This window comes from Panthera pardus, unplaced genomic scaffold, assembly GCF_024362965.1.
Source record: "Panthera pardus isolate Hobbes unplaced genomic scaffold, ASM2436296v1 HiC_scaffold_10, whole genome shotgun sequence".
NCBI lineage: Eukaryota > Metazoa > Chordata > Mammalia > Carnivora > Felidae > Panthera > Panthera pardus.
In genome coordinates this window covers 62,588,024-62,601,595 of record NW_026526655.1, presented here as the reverse complement: position 1 = coordinate 62,601,595, position 13,572 = coordinate 62,588,024, and the positions used below count along the sequence as shown (strand labels likewise).

Below are 13,572 nucleotides of genomic sequence, written 5' to 3'. Positions count from 1 at the left end.
AAGGAGACACAGAATCCGAAGCAGGCTCCAGGCTCTGAGCTGTCAGCACAGAGCCTGACTTGGGGCTTGAACTCACAAACCGTGAGATCATGTCCTGAGCCGAAGTTGGATGCTTAACTGACTGAGCCACCAAGGCGCCTCCCCCCTACTTTTTTTTTTTTTTTAAATACTGACTGCTTAACAAATTTTTTGTTTTGTTTTGTTTAACATTTATTTATTATTGAGAGAGAGAGACAGAGCATGAGCATGGGACGGACAGAGAGAGGGAGACACAGAATCTGAAGCAGGCTCTAGGCTCTGAGCCGTTAGCACAGAGCCTGACACAGGGGTTGAACTCACAAACTGTGAGATCATGACCTGAGCTGAAGTCAGATGCTTAACTGACTGAGCCACCCAGGCACCCCCTGTGCTACCAAACATTTAAAGAATTAACATCAGTCCTTCTCAAACTTCTCAAACTTCTCAAACTTCTCAAAGAAAAAAAAAAAAAAAAAAAAGGAGGAGGGAACTTTCTAATTCATTCTATGATGACAGCCATACACTGATACCAAAGCCAGATAAAGACATCACAAGAAAAGAAAATGATAGACTAGTATCTCATGAATGTAGATGCAGAAATCCTCAACAAAATCCTAGCAAATGAAATCCACCAGTGTATTAAGAGGATTATACATCATATAGCTAATTATATTTTAGTTGCTAGCATCTCCCTACTTCTTTTTTTTCTTTCTACTGCTGCTATAAATCTCTTCAAAACTTGGGGTCCATATTTATATACCTGATACTCCTTCCCTAAGAATGGTCTTCCCATGCTTATTGAGTCTTATAGTAATATATGGCAGTGTATGTTTCTACCCCCCCTCCTTTTTTTTTGTGCTTTGATGTTTTACAGTTATAAAATCTTAGTATTATTTTTGCCCTTTTGTTATATACCTCTTTTCCTAGCTTTTCATTTTGAAAATTTTGTATCTACAGAATAGTCTTTACTTGCACTCAACAATTGTTAGCATATTGCCATGTTTTTCTTTCCCTCTCTTGTCTATACACACACTCATATACACATGCACACATACTTTTTAGAAGAAAATGGCAGATGTCATGATGTTTTATCCTTGTAAGAACAAGGATATTCTTCTATATTATCTATCTATATTACACCCAAGAAATTTATATAATATCTATTATGTTCCAATTATCCCAATAGTATGTATATTTTTAAAGTTTATTTATTTTGAAAGAGAGAGAGAGAGAGAGCATGGGCAGGAGAGGGGCAGAGAAAGAGGGAGAGAGAGAATCCCAAGCAGGCTCTGTGCTGACATGGGGCCTGAACCCACAAACTGTGAGATCATGACCTGAGCAGAAACTTAACTGAGTCAGACTCTTAACCGACTGACCCACCCTCGTGACGCCCCCAATAATATTTTTTTGTAGCAGATTTTTTTTCTTCATCCAAGAAAAAGATCATGTATTGCATTTAATTATCAATTCTTGTTAGTTTCCTTGAATCTAAAACGGTTTCTCCAGCCCCTTTAAAAATTTTTGAAGAGTCTAGATCTTTTGTTCTGTAGAGTAGTTCATGTTCTGGATTCATGTGGTTATTTTCTTATTAGGTTTAGGGTAAACATTTTTGACAATGGCATTATATACATGATGTTCTCTCCCATTCCATCACATTAGGAGGCTCTTAGTGACAGCTTGTCCCATTATTGGTGATGCCAACCAAGTTTGATCACTTGGTTATGGTGGTAGGTAGTCTATAGGATGATACGTTGGGATCCTGACAATTTATCCCTTTACCCCTTTACTTGATGTTCCTTGCCTGAATTGATGAATGTGTTATCTGTTACTATCATTATTCTTTTCAGAACTCAAATTTTCTCAAATTTGACCATCAAAACTCCTGAAGGTCCTCATGACCAGGCACCTCAGTGTTTGAATATCTCCTTGCTGTTTATTACAATACAATTCCAGGCTCACTTTGAACTTTCCCCAACCCTGGATGTAGCTTTTTCTCCAAGGATCTCTGTTTACTTTTAGTGACAAATAGTATATTTAAAGATGAGGTTTATTGATACCAGAGAATCATAACTTCTAGGCCTTTTCACTGGACAGATTTTGAAAACCATTCATCCTCTATTGATTGATCGATTGCTCATCCATCCATCTATCCATCCACCCAGAGTTCATATTAATATTTTAGTGTTATTTCAAAAAATAAATATTGTCATATTTCACACTTATTTACTCTTTAGAAGAAAACTAGAATATCACTTTTTGTTAGGTCTTTAAAAATATTCAGTAGTAGAATAATTAGAGTAGCTTGTGATAAATAACAGCTTTACTTAGTGAATCATGTTGAATCAGGTTGGTTATTTAATGAGCTCTTATTTCTGTTGTTAATGTAGTTTTGGGGCAGTGCCGTGACAACATTGAGCCAAAAAAATTGCCTATCACTGAGGAGGAGCAGATTTACCCTTGGGATACATGTGCAGCAGTTCATGATGTGAGGCTTTCATTATTACAGCGTTATTTTAAAGATGTAAGTACCCTTTTTTATCATATAGTGATAGTTTGTCTGCAAAACTGATGGTTACTTCTCTCCAGAGTTTTATATTTTTTCTTCTACTAGATATCATTCTAATTTGGAATCTGGAAGTTTATTAGAAAAAAAGTTAATATATTGATAGTAAGGAAATAGGAATCTGTAATAAATAAACTTTTTAGGTTATAAATGTCATACCTATGTTTTAAATGTTATTTATTATAAGATATATAAATTCAGTTCAATGGAATAAGTATTACCTCTATAAAAACTTTTAGTTATGGCATGAATATTTTATGAAGATTTTTGCCTCCTTTTACTTTCTTTTAAACATATACAATAAAATCTCATTATGATGCTTTTAAAATGTAAAGTAGGGACAGGTTAATTCATGGCTTCTATGGTTTGTTGTTGTGAACTTGATAGGTTTTTTTCCAACTCTTTACATCTAGGGGCTCTATCTAGCACTCAGGTGTTACTGGTCTTGGAAGGTCAACTTAGTTTATTTAGCAGCACCAGCATTGTTAACTTCCTTATAAAATTTCTATACCATTTTCAGTATTCTCTCAGTGGATTATTAAATGGGGTTTCCATTCACCTGTTGTTTTTGGATTTACTGTATCTTGAATTAAGTAAATAATAATAATAACAACTTAAAATAGTTAAAATATGAAGTGAAACATTATTTTTAGTTAGCTATATGAGATGAATATCTTGATACATTTTCACATATGATTCTTTTTTGCCCATAACGCACTGGATTAAATGGAAGAAACTAGTAGGAGATGTGGAAGACAGAAACTTAATGAGAATAAGCAGCAACTGACCTAGTAATGATGGGAGTCAGAGTAGGATGTGGTTCAGTAGTTTGGACTGAGGAGAAGGTTTCTAGTGGGTTCTGGAGAAAATGATGGCTCTAGTAACGGAGGCACTGTGTAGGGTAGAAAGAGTTACAGTTGAGAAAAACTGGGGCTTGGTCCTGATTCTGCCATTGCTTAGCCATGTAAGCTTGCCAAAAAAACAGACTAGGACTCCATTTTCTCATCTATAAAATAGGCCTCATATGAGCTTTCATACAGTAACCCACCAGGTTAGAAATTTCTTTAGATCACTGTACATGTTATAAAGGTCAGTATAAATGTAGAGTGGTGTTTTTAATATTCAGGCTAGCCCAGTGAGAGGGCTCAAGTTAGGCCTTATAAGGCAGTTGGGTTAGGAAGTGAGGATCATGTTCCCATATATTTTCAGAGGCTTTACAATGAAATTATTCTTATTTGGAAAAAGAGGGGTGCCTGGGTGGCTCAGTAGGTTAAATGTCTGACTCTTGATTTCTGCTCAAGTCATGATCTCATGGTTGTGAGATTGAGCCCTGCCTCGGGCTCCATGCTGGGCGTGGAATCTGTTTAAGATTTTCTCTCCCTCTTCCTCTGCCCTGTTTGCTCCCTCTCTCAAAAAAAAAAAAAAAAAAAAAAAAAGTCTGTGTGTGTGTATGCATACATATGTACACACACATACGTTTTCATGCTTTTTCTTTATTCTGTATTGTTTCTTTAAATTTTTGCAGCATATGTATGTTAATTTATTACTCATAGACCAATAAATATTTTCATTTTGAAGAAAACAATGAAACTGTGCCAAGTTCCTCTTTTGCAGAAATTTACTATCACCTTTATTTAGATTTTATTTTGTTGTCATAATCCTGAATTTTATCGTTTCGAATCACTTTAGAATAGATGAGTAAGGATGAATCCTAGAGCCAAGCAGAAAAGGAAAAAAACTTGATTCAATGGAAATATAACCCAGACTTAAGAATAAAATAATTTTGAGGGAAGGGGAGTTCTAATAAAGGAGAGAAAAAGTAGGGTATCTCTTTCTTAAAGAAGCCAGAATATTCATTTCTAGAAAAAAAAAAATCTTTTTTGTAGGAACTTTGAACTGAAATCTGAACTGGACAGAATCTCCGTTGTGTTTCTGTTAATGATTATGGGATTTTATTCTTAAATATATATATTTTTACACAACAGTTTTTTACTTTCATAATGGTTATTTTCTGTATATCTGGTGTGCTCCCTGGACTATATACATCTAGAGGTGTAGGGCCATTCTTATATTGATTTTACGGTCTCCTCAGCGGCTAGCACATGGTGTGTGTGTTGTAGTTGCTTAGTGGATTTCTTACTGAATTACTCTAGCATAGAGTACCTGAGTTTTGTATACAGGCAGACAGATAGACTGTATACAGCAGAAGAGTTTCTATTAATGAGCACTGATTCTGATTACAGAATTAAACTATGTAGATTGTTCTCTTCATATCAGTTGCATGCATTTTACAGAGTCAACCTGTAGAGTTTTAGTTGTGTAAGGCAGTAGTGCCATTGAAACGGGGAGTATTATATTATGAGAGAGAGGACAGAGTAGGGTGGGAGCCCGAGCTTTGGAGTCAGATAGACTTGGGTTTGAACTTGGATTCTGCCATATATAACTGAGTGGTCTTGGTAAACTTTTCATTCCTTTTTGGTAATGTTTTAATAAATATTGAGGCTATGAAGATTCAGTGTTAAGCAATTCTTAGCACAGTGGTGTGGGCACATTGTTGAAGTCTTCCTAAAATATTAGTCTCATGTTAGTAAATATTTTCCTGCGTTTTTGTTTTGACTCTGATTCAAACAAGAAATCTAACAGTTACTTAGACAAATGGCATACTGATTTTAGTTTTAAAAGCTGATCTATTAAAATGAAAGGGGCACCTGGGTGGCTCAGTTGGTTAAGCATCTGGCTCTTGATTTCAGCTCAGGTCATGATCTTACGATTCGTAGGATTAAGCCCTGTGTCGGGCTCTGTGCTGGCAGTGCAGAGCCTGCTTAGGATTCTCTGTCTCTGTCTCTGTCTCTCCCCTGCTGTGCTTGGGTGCTCTCTCTTGCTCTCTCTCTCTCTCAAAATAAAATAAATAAATATAACATTAAAAAAAGAAGTAAGATAAATTACATTTTTATAATACATTGCCAAAGAGAGCAGCTTATTAACTGACTACTAACCATTCTAAAATGATCTAAATCTGTTTCTACTTCAAGCGCTCCAAAACATAAAACAAAGATGAGCAGGTCTCCTATTGCTATTCTGATTTGTAACAATAGAAGCTAGCTTACCTGCTGTGAGTATTTGATTTGTGCTGCTACACATCTTTAAATAGGCTGGAAAGGCATTTTGCACCGTGTAATATTTTCAACTTTCAGATGTTCATGAAGAACATTAGAATTCTTTTAGAACATTAGAACATTCATTTAACATTAGAATTTTGTTTACTATTGTTTAAAGATTATTTGGTCACCTTACATTATGTTGTAAAAATTTCTTTCTAAAGTAAAAATAAAGTTTAAAGCTATACTCAGTTTTAGTGGCTCTCAAATCTTTCATCATGTGCTATCACCCATGTTAGACCCTTTTCCTAATTTTGCTCTGGCCTGGTCATCTGTTTACTACAGACTCTAGAGGGTGAACTGAACTCGAGTTCAGGCCCAAATAGTGTTTGATAGAGGCCAAATGAAAATTCGAAGAGGATTATTTTAGGAGGAAAAGTCTAAGCCTGTTTATAGGTTGAGGGGAAGGAATTAGTAGAGAAGGAGAGAAGGAAGAGTTGAAGATACAAGAAAAAGAGAAGATTAAAAAAGTTAACTTGTAGAACAGATTTCAAAAGGGTATTGTAGTTGCTTATATAATCTGGGTCCCTTTATTGCATATTCTATTAAACCCATGTAAATGTTAAGGTACTTTTTGGGGTTATCTTATGACCAAATTTGTAGTCCACAAAGATGTATGGAGGGTGATGCATTATGGAGAGAAGAAATTGGCATCAAGGTGACCAGTTAAAAAACTTTATTGAAAAACCTCCTCCCCCACAACAAATGATGCAGACATGAATGTTATAGTGGAAATGAAGAGGAGGGGCCCAAATCATGTTTTATTTAGGAGATAGAATCTGCATCGTTTGGGAGCTAATACTGTGGTGTAAAAGAAAGAATGTGATGTAGAATAACTCTTAGCGTTCTGATTTGGTGACTGAAAAGATTGTGGAGTTTTTAAACCAAGAGGAAAAGAAAGATTCATGGGGGGAAAAAGACAAATTTATGACACATTTAAAACAAATGTTTATTTATTATGAGAGAGAGTGTGTGTGTGGGTAGGGGAGGGGCAGAGAGAGGAGGAGAGAGAGAATCCCAAGCAGACTCTGTGCTATCAGCATGGAGACCAACACAGGGCTCAGTCCCATGAACCGGGAGATCATGACCTGAGCTGAAATCAAGGGTCTGACACTTAACCAACTGAGCCACCCAGGCACCCAGTGACATATTTTTAATGTTATCTGAGGGACATCAAACTATAGATTTCTGCTTGGGAGTTGAGTGGTTGTATCTGTCACTAAGACAAGTGATCCAAGTTTGGAGAGTAGTCAAATTTACTGATTAAATCACTCAGAGAACAGTTCTAGTAAGAAGAGAGTGGCACAAAGAACCTTGAGGAATATAAACATTGAAGGGACAAGAAAGAAAAAAGTTGTTATTCCATTGCATCTATCTATCTATCTATCTATCTATCTATCTATCCATCCATCCATCCATCCATCTATCTGACTATCTATCTATACCACAACTTCTATATAAATAATACTGCTATGAACATAAGCATGCATGTATCCTTTTAATTAGGAATTTTGTATTTGGGGGCAAAATACCCAGTAATGCAATTACTGGATCACAAGGTAGTTCGATTTTTGAGGAATCTCCATACTGTTTTCCACAGCTGCTGTATCAATTTGCATTCCCACCAACAGTGGATGAGGGTTCCTTTTTCTCCACATCCTTACCAACACTTGTTGTTTCTTGTGTTTTTGATTTTAGCCATTCTGACAAGTGTGAGATGGTATCTCATTGTAGTTTTGATTTGCATTTCCCTGATGATGAGTGATATTGAGCATCTTTTCATGTGTCTGTTGGTCATCTGGATATCTTCTTTGGAGAAGTGTTTGTTCATGTCTTCTGCCCATTTTTAAATTGGATTATTTATTTTTGGGGTTTTGAGCTTGATAAGTTCTTTATATATTTCAGATACTAACCCTTTCAGCCATAAAAAAGAATGAAATCTTACCATTTACAATGTCATTGTAAATGTCATTTACAATGTCATTTGTACATTTACAAATGTCATTTACAATGACATGGATGGAGCTAGAGAGTATAATGCTAGCAAAATAAGTCAGTCAGAAAAAGACAAATATCATATGATTTCACTTATATGTGGAATTTAAGAAACAAAACAAATAAGCAAGGGAAGAAAAGAGAGAGACAGCAAAAGAAATGGACTCTTAACTGTAAAGAACAAACTGATGTTACCAGAGGGGAGGTGGGTGGGGAGGGAGGGGTGAAATAGGATTAAGGAATGCACTTGTCATGATGAGCACTGGATGATGTATGGACGTATTGAATCACTGTATTGTACACCTGAAACTAATAGAACACTGTGTGTTAACTACACTGGAATTACAGTAAAAGAAAGAAGTTGTTAATGTCAGATATCACAGAGCAGGTAAAATAATCGATAGCAGAATAGTTTATAGTGAACTATAATATAATATCAAGAGTTTATATTTCATGGGGTAGAGAAAGTGTAATTTATAGTTGCTCTCTTTCATTATGAGCCTAGATATTTGGAAGCTAGAACTTTATGGTATTTCAAGTTTAAAGCTAACTGCCTTGGTGCTGTCAAGTTGGCTGTTACTTTATATCATAAAAATACGAAGTTCACATTAGTATAACGGTATGAAATCATTCAGAGGTTTATGTGGATATGTTTAGGTATGTTTATGCTTCTTAAAAATTAATTGTATTGTCTTTTTTTTTTTTTTTTTTTTTTTTTAAGAGTTCTTGTCTATTGGCAGTATCAATTGGCTGGGAAGGAGGTGTTTATGTACAGACCTGTGGCCACACGTTACATATAGATTGTCATAAATCTTACATGGAATCATTACGGGTAAGTTGATTTAAAGGTGTATGTTTCTTTCCAGGTATTAAATATTTTTATAGCATATATATCCCAGTTCATCTTGGGTGATTTTGATTGCCATTTGAACTATTCAGCCTTGTAATTCCCTGACCCCTTCAGCTTTAGGAATTTCATTTTTTTTTTTTACTTCACTTTAGCAACTGATTTCCATGGTAGTAATTCTAGACTTTGCTACTCTAGCTCTGAAATACTATGCTTTAATATCCTACTATATCATTTTGTTATATGATCACTCTTCAGATTTTCTTATTTCATTTTCATTAGCGTGTTTTGCTTCTGACATCAAGATCTCTAGTCCTTTAACCCCTTTATATTTTCCCTAGCGTTAGTTCTTCCTAGCCTCACTTTTTTGAACAGTGCCTATCCTGCTCTGAATATCATTCATTTAATCCTCCTCCCTTGGTTTTAGACCCAGGCAGCTAGCCCTCCAGAAAAACCATAAAACTAAGTTAAGTGGTATGTCTGTAAATTTGTGGTTTCCTATATAATAGTGGCTTAAACTAGGGTCACAGATTGTAGATATTATTTATCGATTCATTTACCTGTCTTTGATTGGTTTCCTCTCTTAGTGTCCTCAGCAGCTGTTCCAAACCTTTGCCTCCTCTATCCCAGGCTCTTTGCCTAAACTCCAAGATTCCTTTCCCCTCATCAGATTCTGTCTCTTCCTTTGTTACCGAGAAAACAGTGGCTTTCTGTCACACGCTACCTTAGCTTCCTACTTTGCTGATCTATTCCCTGCTAAATGAGTCTGCATCCCAACCAATCCTTTTCTTCTCTACTCTTTGAGATAGTATTCCTTCTTCTGTTCAGGAATAATTTTTCTGTTTATGCTCTAATATTCCTTTCTACCATTACCTTAGGAGCTTTGATCTATTAGTAAGTAACCTCTTTTTATTCCGTATCTTAAGTTTTTCTGCCCATTCTATTGTTTCTTTTCAGTCCATAAAGATGCTCAGGTCCCTGCCATTCAGAATTCCTTCGTTTGACTTTGCATTTCCCTGTAGCTGCAGTTTTTCTCTTTTTCTTAGCTCAACTTGTTAGAAGTGTGGTCTTCTCTATTCCCTGATTCCTAGCTCAGAAGCAGTGGATTCCTATTTTTCCCTTCTTATCCTTCCCTATCACATTCATTTAGCAAATTCTATTAATTCTGTTTCTTAAATCTCACTTGACTGTACTCTATTTTCATTATTGTTGCTTCTGCCTTTCTGTGTATGCCTTCATTTCTCATCTTGACTATTGCAATTGCTTTCTTATCAGTTTCCTTACTCCAAGTCTGATTTATTCACTACATTGATCTTTCTAATATGTAAATCCGATGACATATGTCATTGGCTTAAAAATCCTTTACTGAATTCTTCCTGATGGGATAAAGTCCATTCTTCTCTGAATGGCATTCAAGGCACTTCATGATCTAGGCTTGCCTGTTGTTGCTTCAGCTTTATCTTTCATCACTTCAGCATTAATAAGCTAATTAATGGTTCCTTAAGCACATTATCCATTTTTCATATATCTCCATTCAGTCGTTCATTCAACAAATATTTATTCAGTGCTTACAGTGTTCCAGATACTTTGATAGACATTGGGGATTCATCAGTGAATAAGACACAGTTCCTTCCCTTTAGGAGTTTACTATGGATTGCATGAGATGGTGTATGTGCTGAGTGTTATGAGGTATACACAGGGCCTTTTTGGAACATCTGCCAAGTGCCAGAACATTTGATGAATTAAGGTGCTTGAGTGATGAGAGATAAGGGAAGATTAGGGGTCATACTGTAGAGGACCTGGTAGTTCATGTAAGGAACTTGGACTTTGTTTAGATAGGTTCTTTACAGAGAGCCATTAAAGCCATTTAAGACTTTTAAGCAGAGATATGTTCAGAAAGATCATTGTGGTAATTGTGTAGATGGTAGGGGATTATGGTGGGATTGCAGGAGAGTAAGAAAGAATGCAATGATACTTAGGAGGTACGAAATGATGGTGGCTTGGGGTTAGTCATGGCACTGGAGATGGAGAAGAGCTTAGAGATTTGAAATATATTTAGAAGAAAGGTCTTCTGGATGTGGTGAGAGATAGCATGTGGAGTGTCAGAGGGAGGAAGAAATCAGGTGATCATTGAAAGATTTTGATTGGGAATAAGAGTCACATTAGGTGGATCACGTTGGCAGCAGTATGGTTGGAAGACTAGTTAGGAGATATTAGCAAAGAGAGTAGAAGGAAGTAGATGGAAGGACTTGTGAGATTTATTAATTAGATATTGAGATGGGAGAAGGTAGGAAGCAGAAGGAGCTGTCATGACTCTCTTTTCTGAGATAGGAAGTGTAGCTTTATGCTTCTAGAGTAAAAGGGGCAAGGCTCGGGTAGGTGAAGGGACTTGACAAGTGAGGAGGTGGTTTGGAAGAAACACTTCGGAATTGGGTGAGAGAGTGCTTCATAGGATGTTGGGGAGAGATTGTCAGGAAGTATTCAGGGCTCAGTTGGCGTGGAAACAGTTTGTAGCAAGAAGCTATTTCAGTATTCCATAACAACCCTTAATTCGAGTGTAGAATTGGAGAAGCCATACATTGGGTTACTTTTGTATGAAGGTTTTGTGGAGTGTGCATGATAGAAGGACAAATGGACAGGGAATGAGAAGTATTGACCGAAGAGTTTTTGAAGTGGTAGATCGTGTATAGGCAGGAGAGGAAAGGCTTGATAAAGTGGGGAAAAAAGGAGGAACTAAGACAGCTAGGAATTGGCAGTCAGAATGTAAGCTGTTTGGATTTAATATTTTCAGATACAGACACTTTGGGGTCATTTCAGTATAAGGGGATAGTCATGGTAGCAGGTGCTGGAGTAGAGTGGAGGTCAAAGCTATAAGAAATAATGAGGTCAGAGAGCTGATAGACTGAGATGTAAGATTGGTTGTCTCCGTTACACACTGAAGTTGCACAGGAGGATGACGGGACTTGGAGCGATGAGGAAAACTGTATAAGGGGATAGTCATGGTAGCAGGTGCTGGAGTAGAGTGGAGGTCAAAGCTATAAGAAATAATGAGGTCAGAGAGCTGATAGACTGAGATGTAAGATTGGTTGTCTCCGTTACACACTGAAGTTGCACAGGAGGATGACGGGACTTGGAGCGATGAGGAAAACTGATTTAGGTACCAAACTCTTGAGTGATGGAGGGCAGTGGATGACAGTAAAAAGGAAGGAAAAGGGTGATGTCACCAAATGACATTAGCCACAAACATGGGAGAATGCAAGAGTAAAGATCTCAAGCCAGCACTGGAGATGAGAAGGATACTAGGTGGGAGGGATGTGGGAGAATGAGCAGTGCCTACTTGAGAATGCTTCTGGAGAGGCTTTAGGAAAGAACGCATTTTCAATAAAGGCAAAGAGGGGGATCTAGCATTCTTTAAAATTAAATTATAGAAGAGCTTATCATAGAACGTTCTTCAGTGATATCAGGACCCTTTCCCCAACCGTCTAGTATGCTCTACTCTTGTATATCTTTAAAACTTAGCTCACAAGTCTCCTCTGAGAAGCCTTCTCTGTTGTATTTTTCACACTATTGTTATAATTTATTCGTTTCTATTTGCTTTTATATTGTTAGGACCTTAAGTGAAGATGTACCTTAAGTCTTTATGCTATCACCTGGCACAGCATTTGACACATGTTAGGAGCTTAACAAATATTTATTTGTAGAATTGGATTTAAGAAGACATGGTGTTATATTTTTAAGAACTTAAAAGAAGTGTCAAAAAGTGAAAAAAGTAGAATTTTGTTCTTTTAGTCAAAGTATTTGAGATCCAAGATAAAGCAATGAAGAGTGGGGAACTTAGGGGCACCTGGGTGGCTCAGTTGGTTAAGTGTCCAGCTCTTGATCTCAGCTCAGGTCATGATCTCGTGGTTTGTGGGTTCAAGCCCCACATAGAGCTCTGTGCTGATGATGTGGAGCCTGCTAAGGGATTCTGTCTCTCCTTCTCTCTGCCCCCCCCCCCCCCACTTGTGTGTGCTCTCTCTTTCTCTCTCAAAATAAGTAAACATAAAAAAAATTAAAAACAAAAAAGAGTGGGGAAATTTAAATTCATCCTGACATTGTCATTACCTTTGTAACCATAGACAGATTCATTTTCTTCTCTTTGTATCCTTTTTTGCTCATTATTTTTGTCTTGTTTGTGATAATGGTCATATTGTAGCATTTGTACATTTACATTAATACATTAAAACATATTTTGAGATAGAACATTAGGTTAGGGGCAGAATAAGAAAGAGACTGCTGAGAAAAAGAGTAATATAGTGGTTAGGACTAAATAGCAGTGGCCTAAAGAGCAAAATAGATGTGTGGTGGTGTCATGCAAAATAAAGGAACAAATGTAACCGTCTGGATTCCTGCCTTAAGTTTTCTGGTTAGTTAGCATGTATAGCAGTCTCTCGTGAACAAGAATTTTCCTAGGCATATACACTTATGTGTCTCTTTAAAAAATTCTCTTTCCTCCTCTTTCTATCAGAAACATCTGAAGAAAAGGGTGATAAATTAATTCCCCTCCTCTTACACTTATGTTCTGAATACTATAACTGAATCTTTCCCCATCCATTAATCCTAAACAAATCCACTGCATGAAGTCCAGTCAGTTGTGTTTGGCAGTTAAAGACACATCATGTTTTTAAGGCTCAATTCTCAAAAGTTGTCAATTCTTCATCAAGAGAGAAAGAGGACGTGCACGCGCAAGCAGGGGAGGAGCAGAGAGGGAGGGACAGAGGATCCGAGGTGGGATCCATGCTGACAACAGAGAGCTTGATGCGGGGCTCAAACCTGCCAAATGTGAGATCGTGGCCTGAACTGAAGTTGGATGCTTAACTGAGTGAGCCACCTGGGTACCCCTAAGGATGTCTTTTTTTTTTTTTTTGTATGGTTCATTTGTTTACCGTAAAATGTAATGGTGTGAATTTTGTTTTCTGTAGAGGTGTGCATTATAAATCTGTATGTTTATT

General features: G+C 36.8%; 1 protein-coding gene across 10 annotated transcripts in view; it reads left to right on the top strand.

The window, feature by feature from the left end:
- UBR3 (ubiquitin protein ligase E3 component n-recognin 3) overlaps window positions 1-13,572 on the top strand; it is a 226,825-nt gene that overhangs the window by 149,486 nt on the left and 63,767 nt on the right. For all 10 annotated transcript variants that reach the window (XR_008424150.1, XR_008424145.1, XR_008424142.1 and 7 more), the window contains 2 exons: window positions 2,406-2,539; window positions 8,456-8,566. Coding sequence is in view for 7 of the 10 variants with exons in the window: in XM_053907819.1 (XP_053763794.1) it covers window positions 2,406-2,539; window positions 8,456-8,566 (245 nt within the window). In the remaining 3 variants the exon portion in view is untranslated. The remainder of the gene's footprint in view (window positions 1-2,405; window positions 2,540-8,455; window positions 8,567-13,572) is intronic.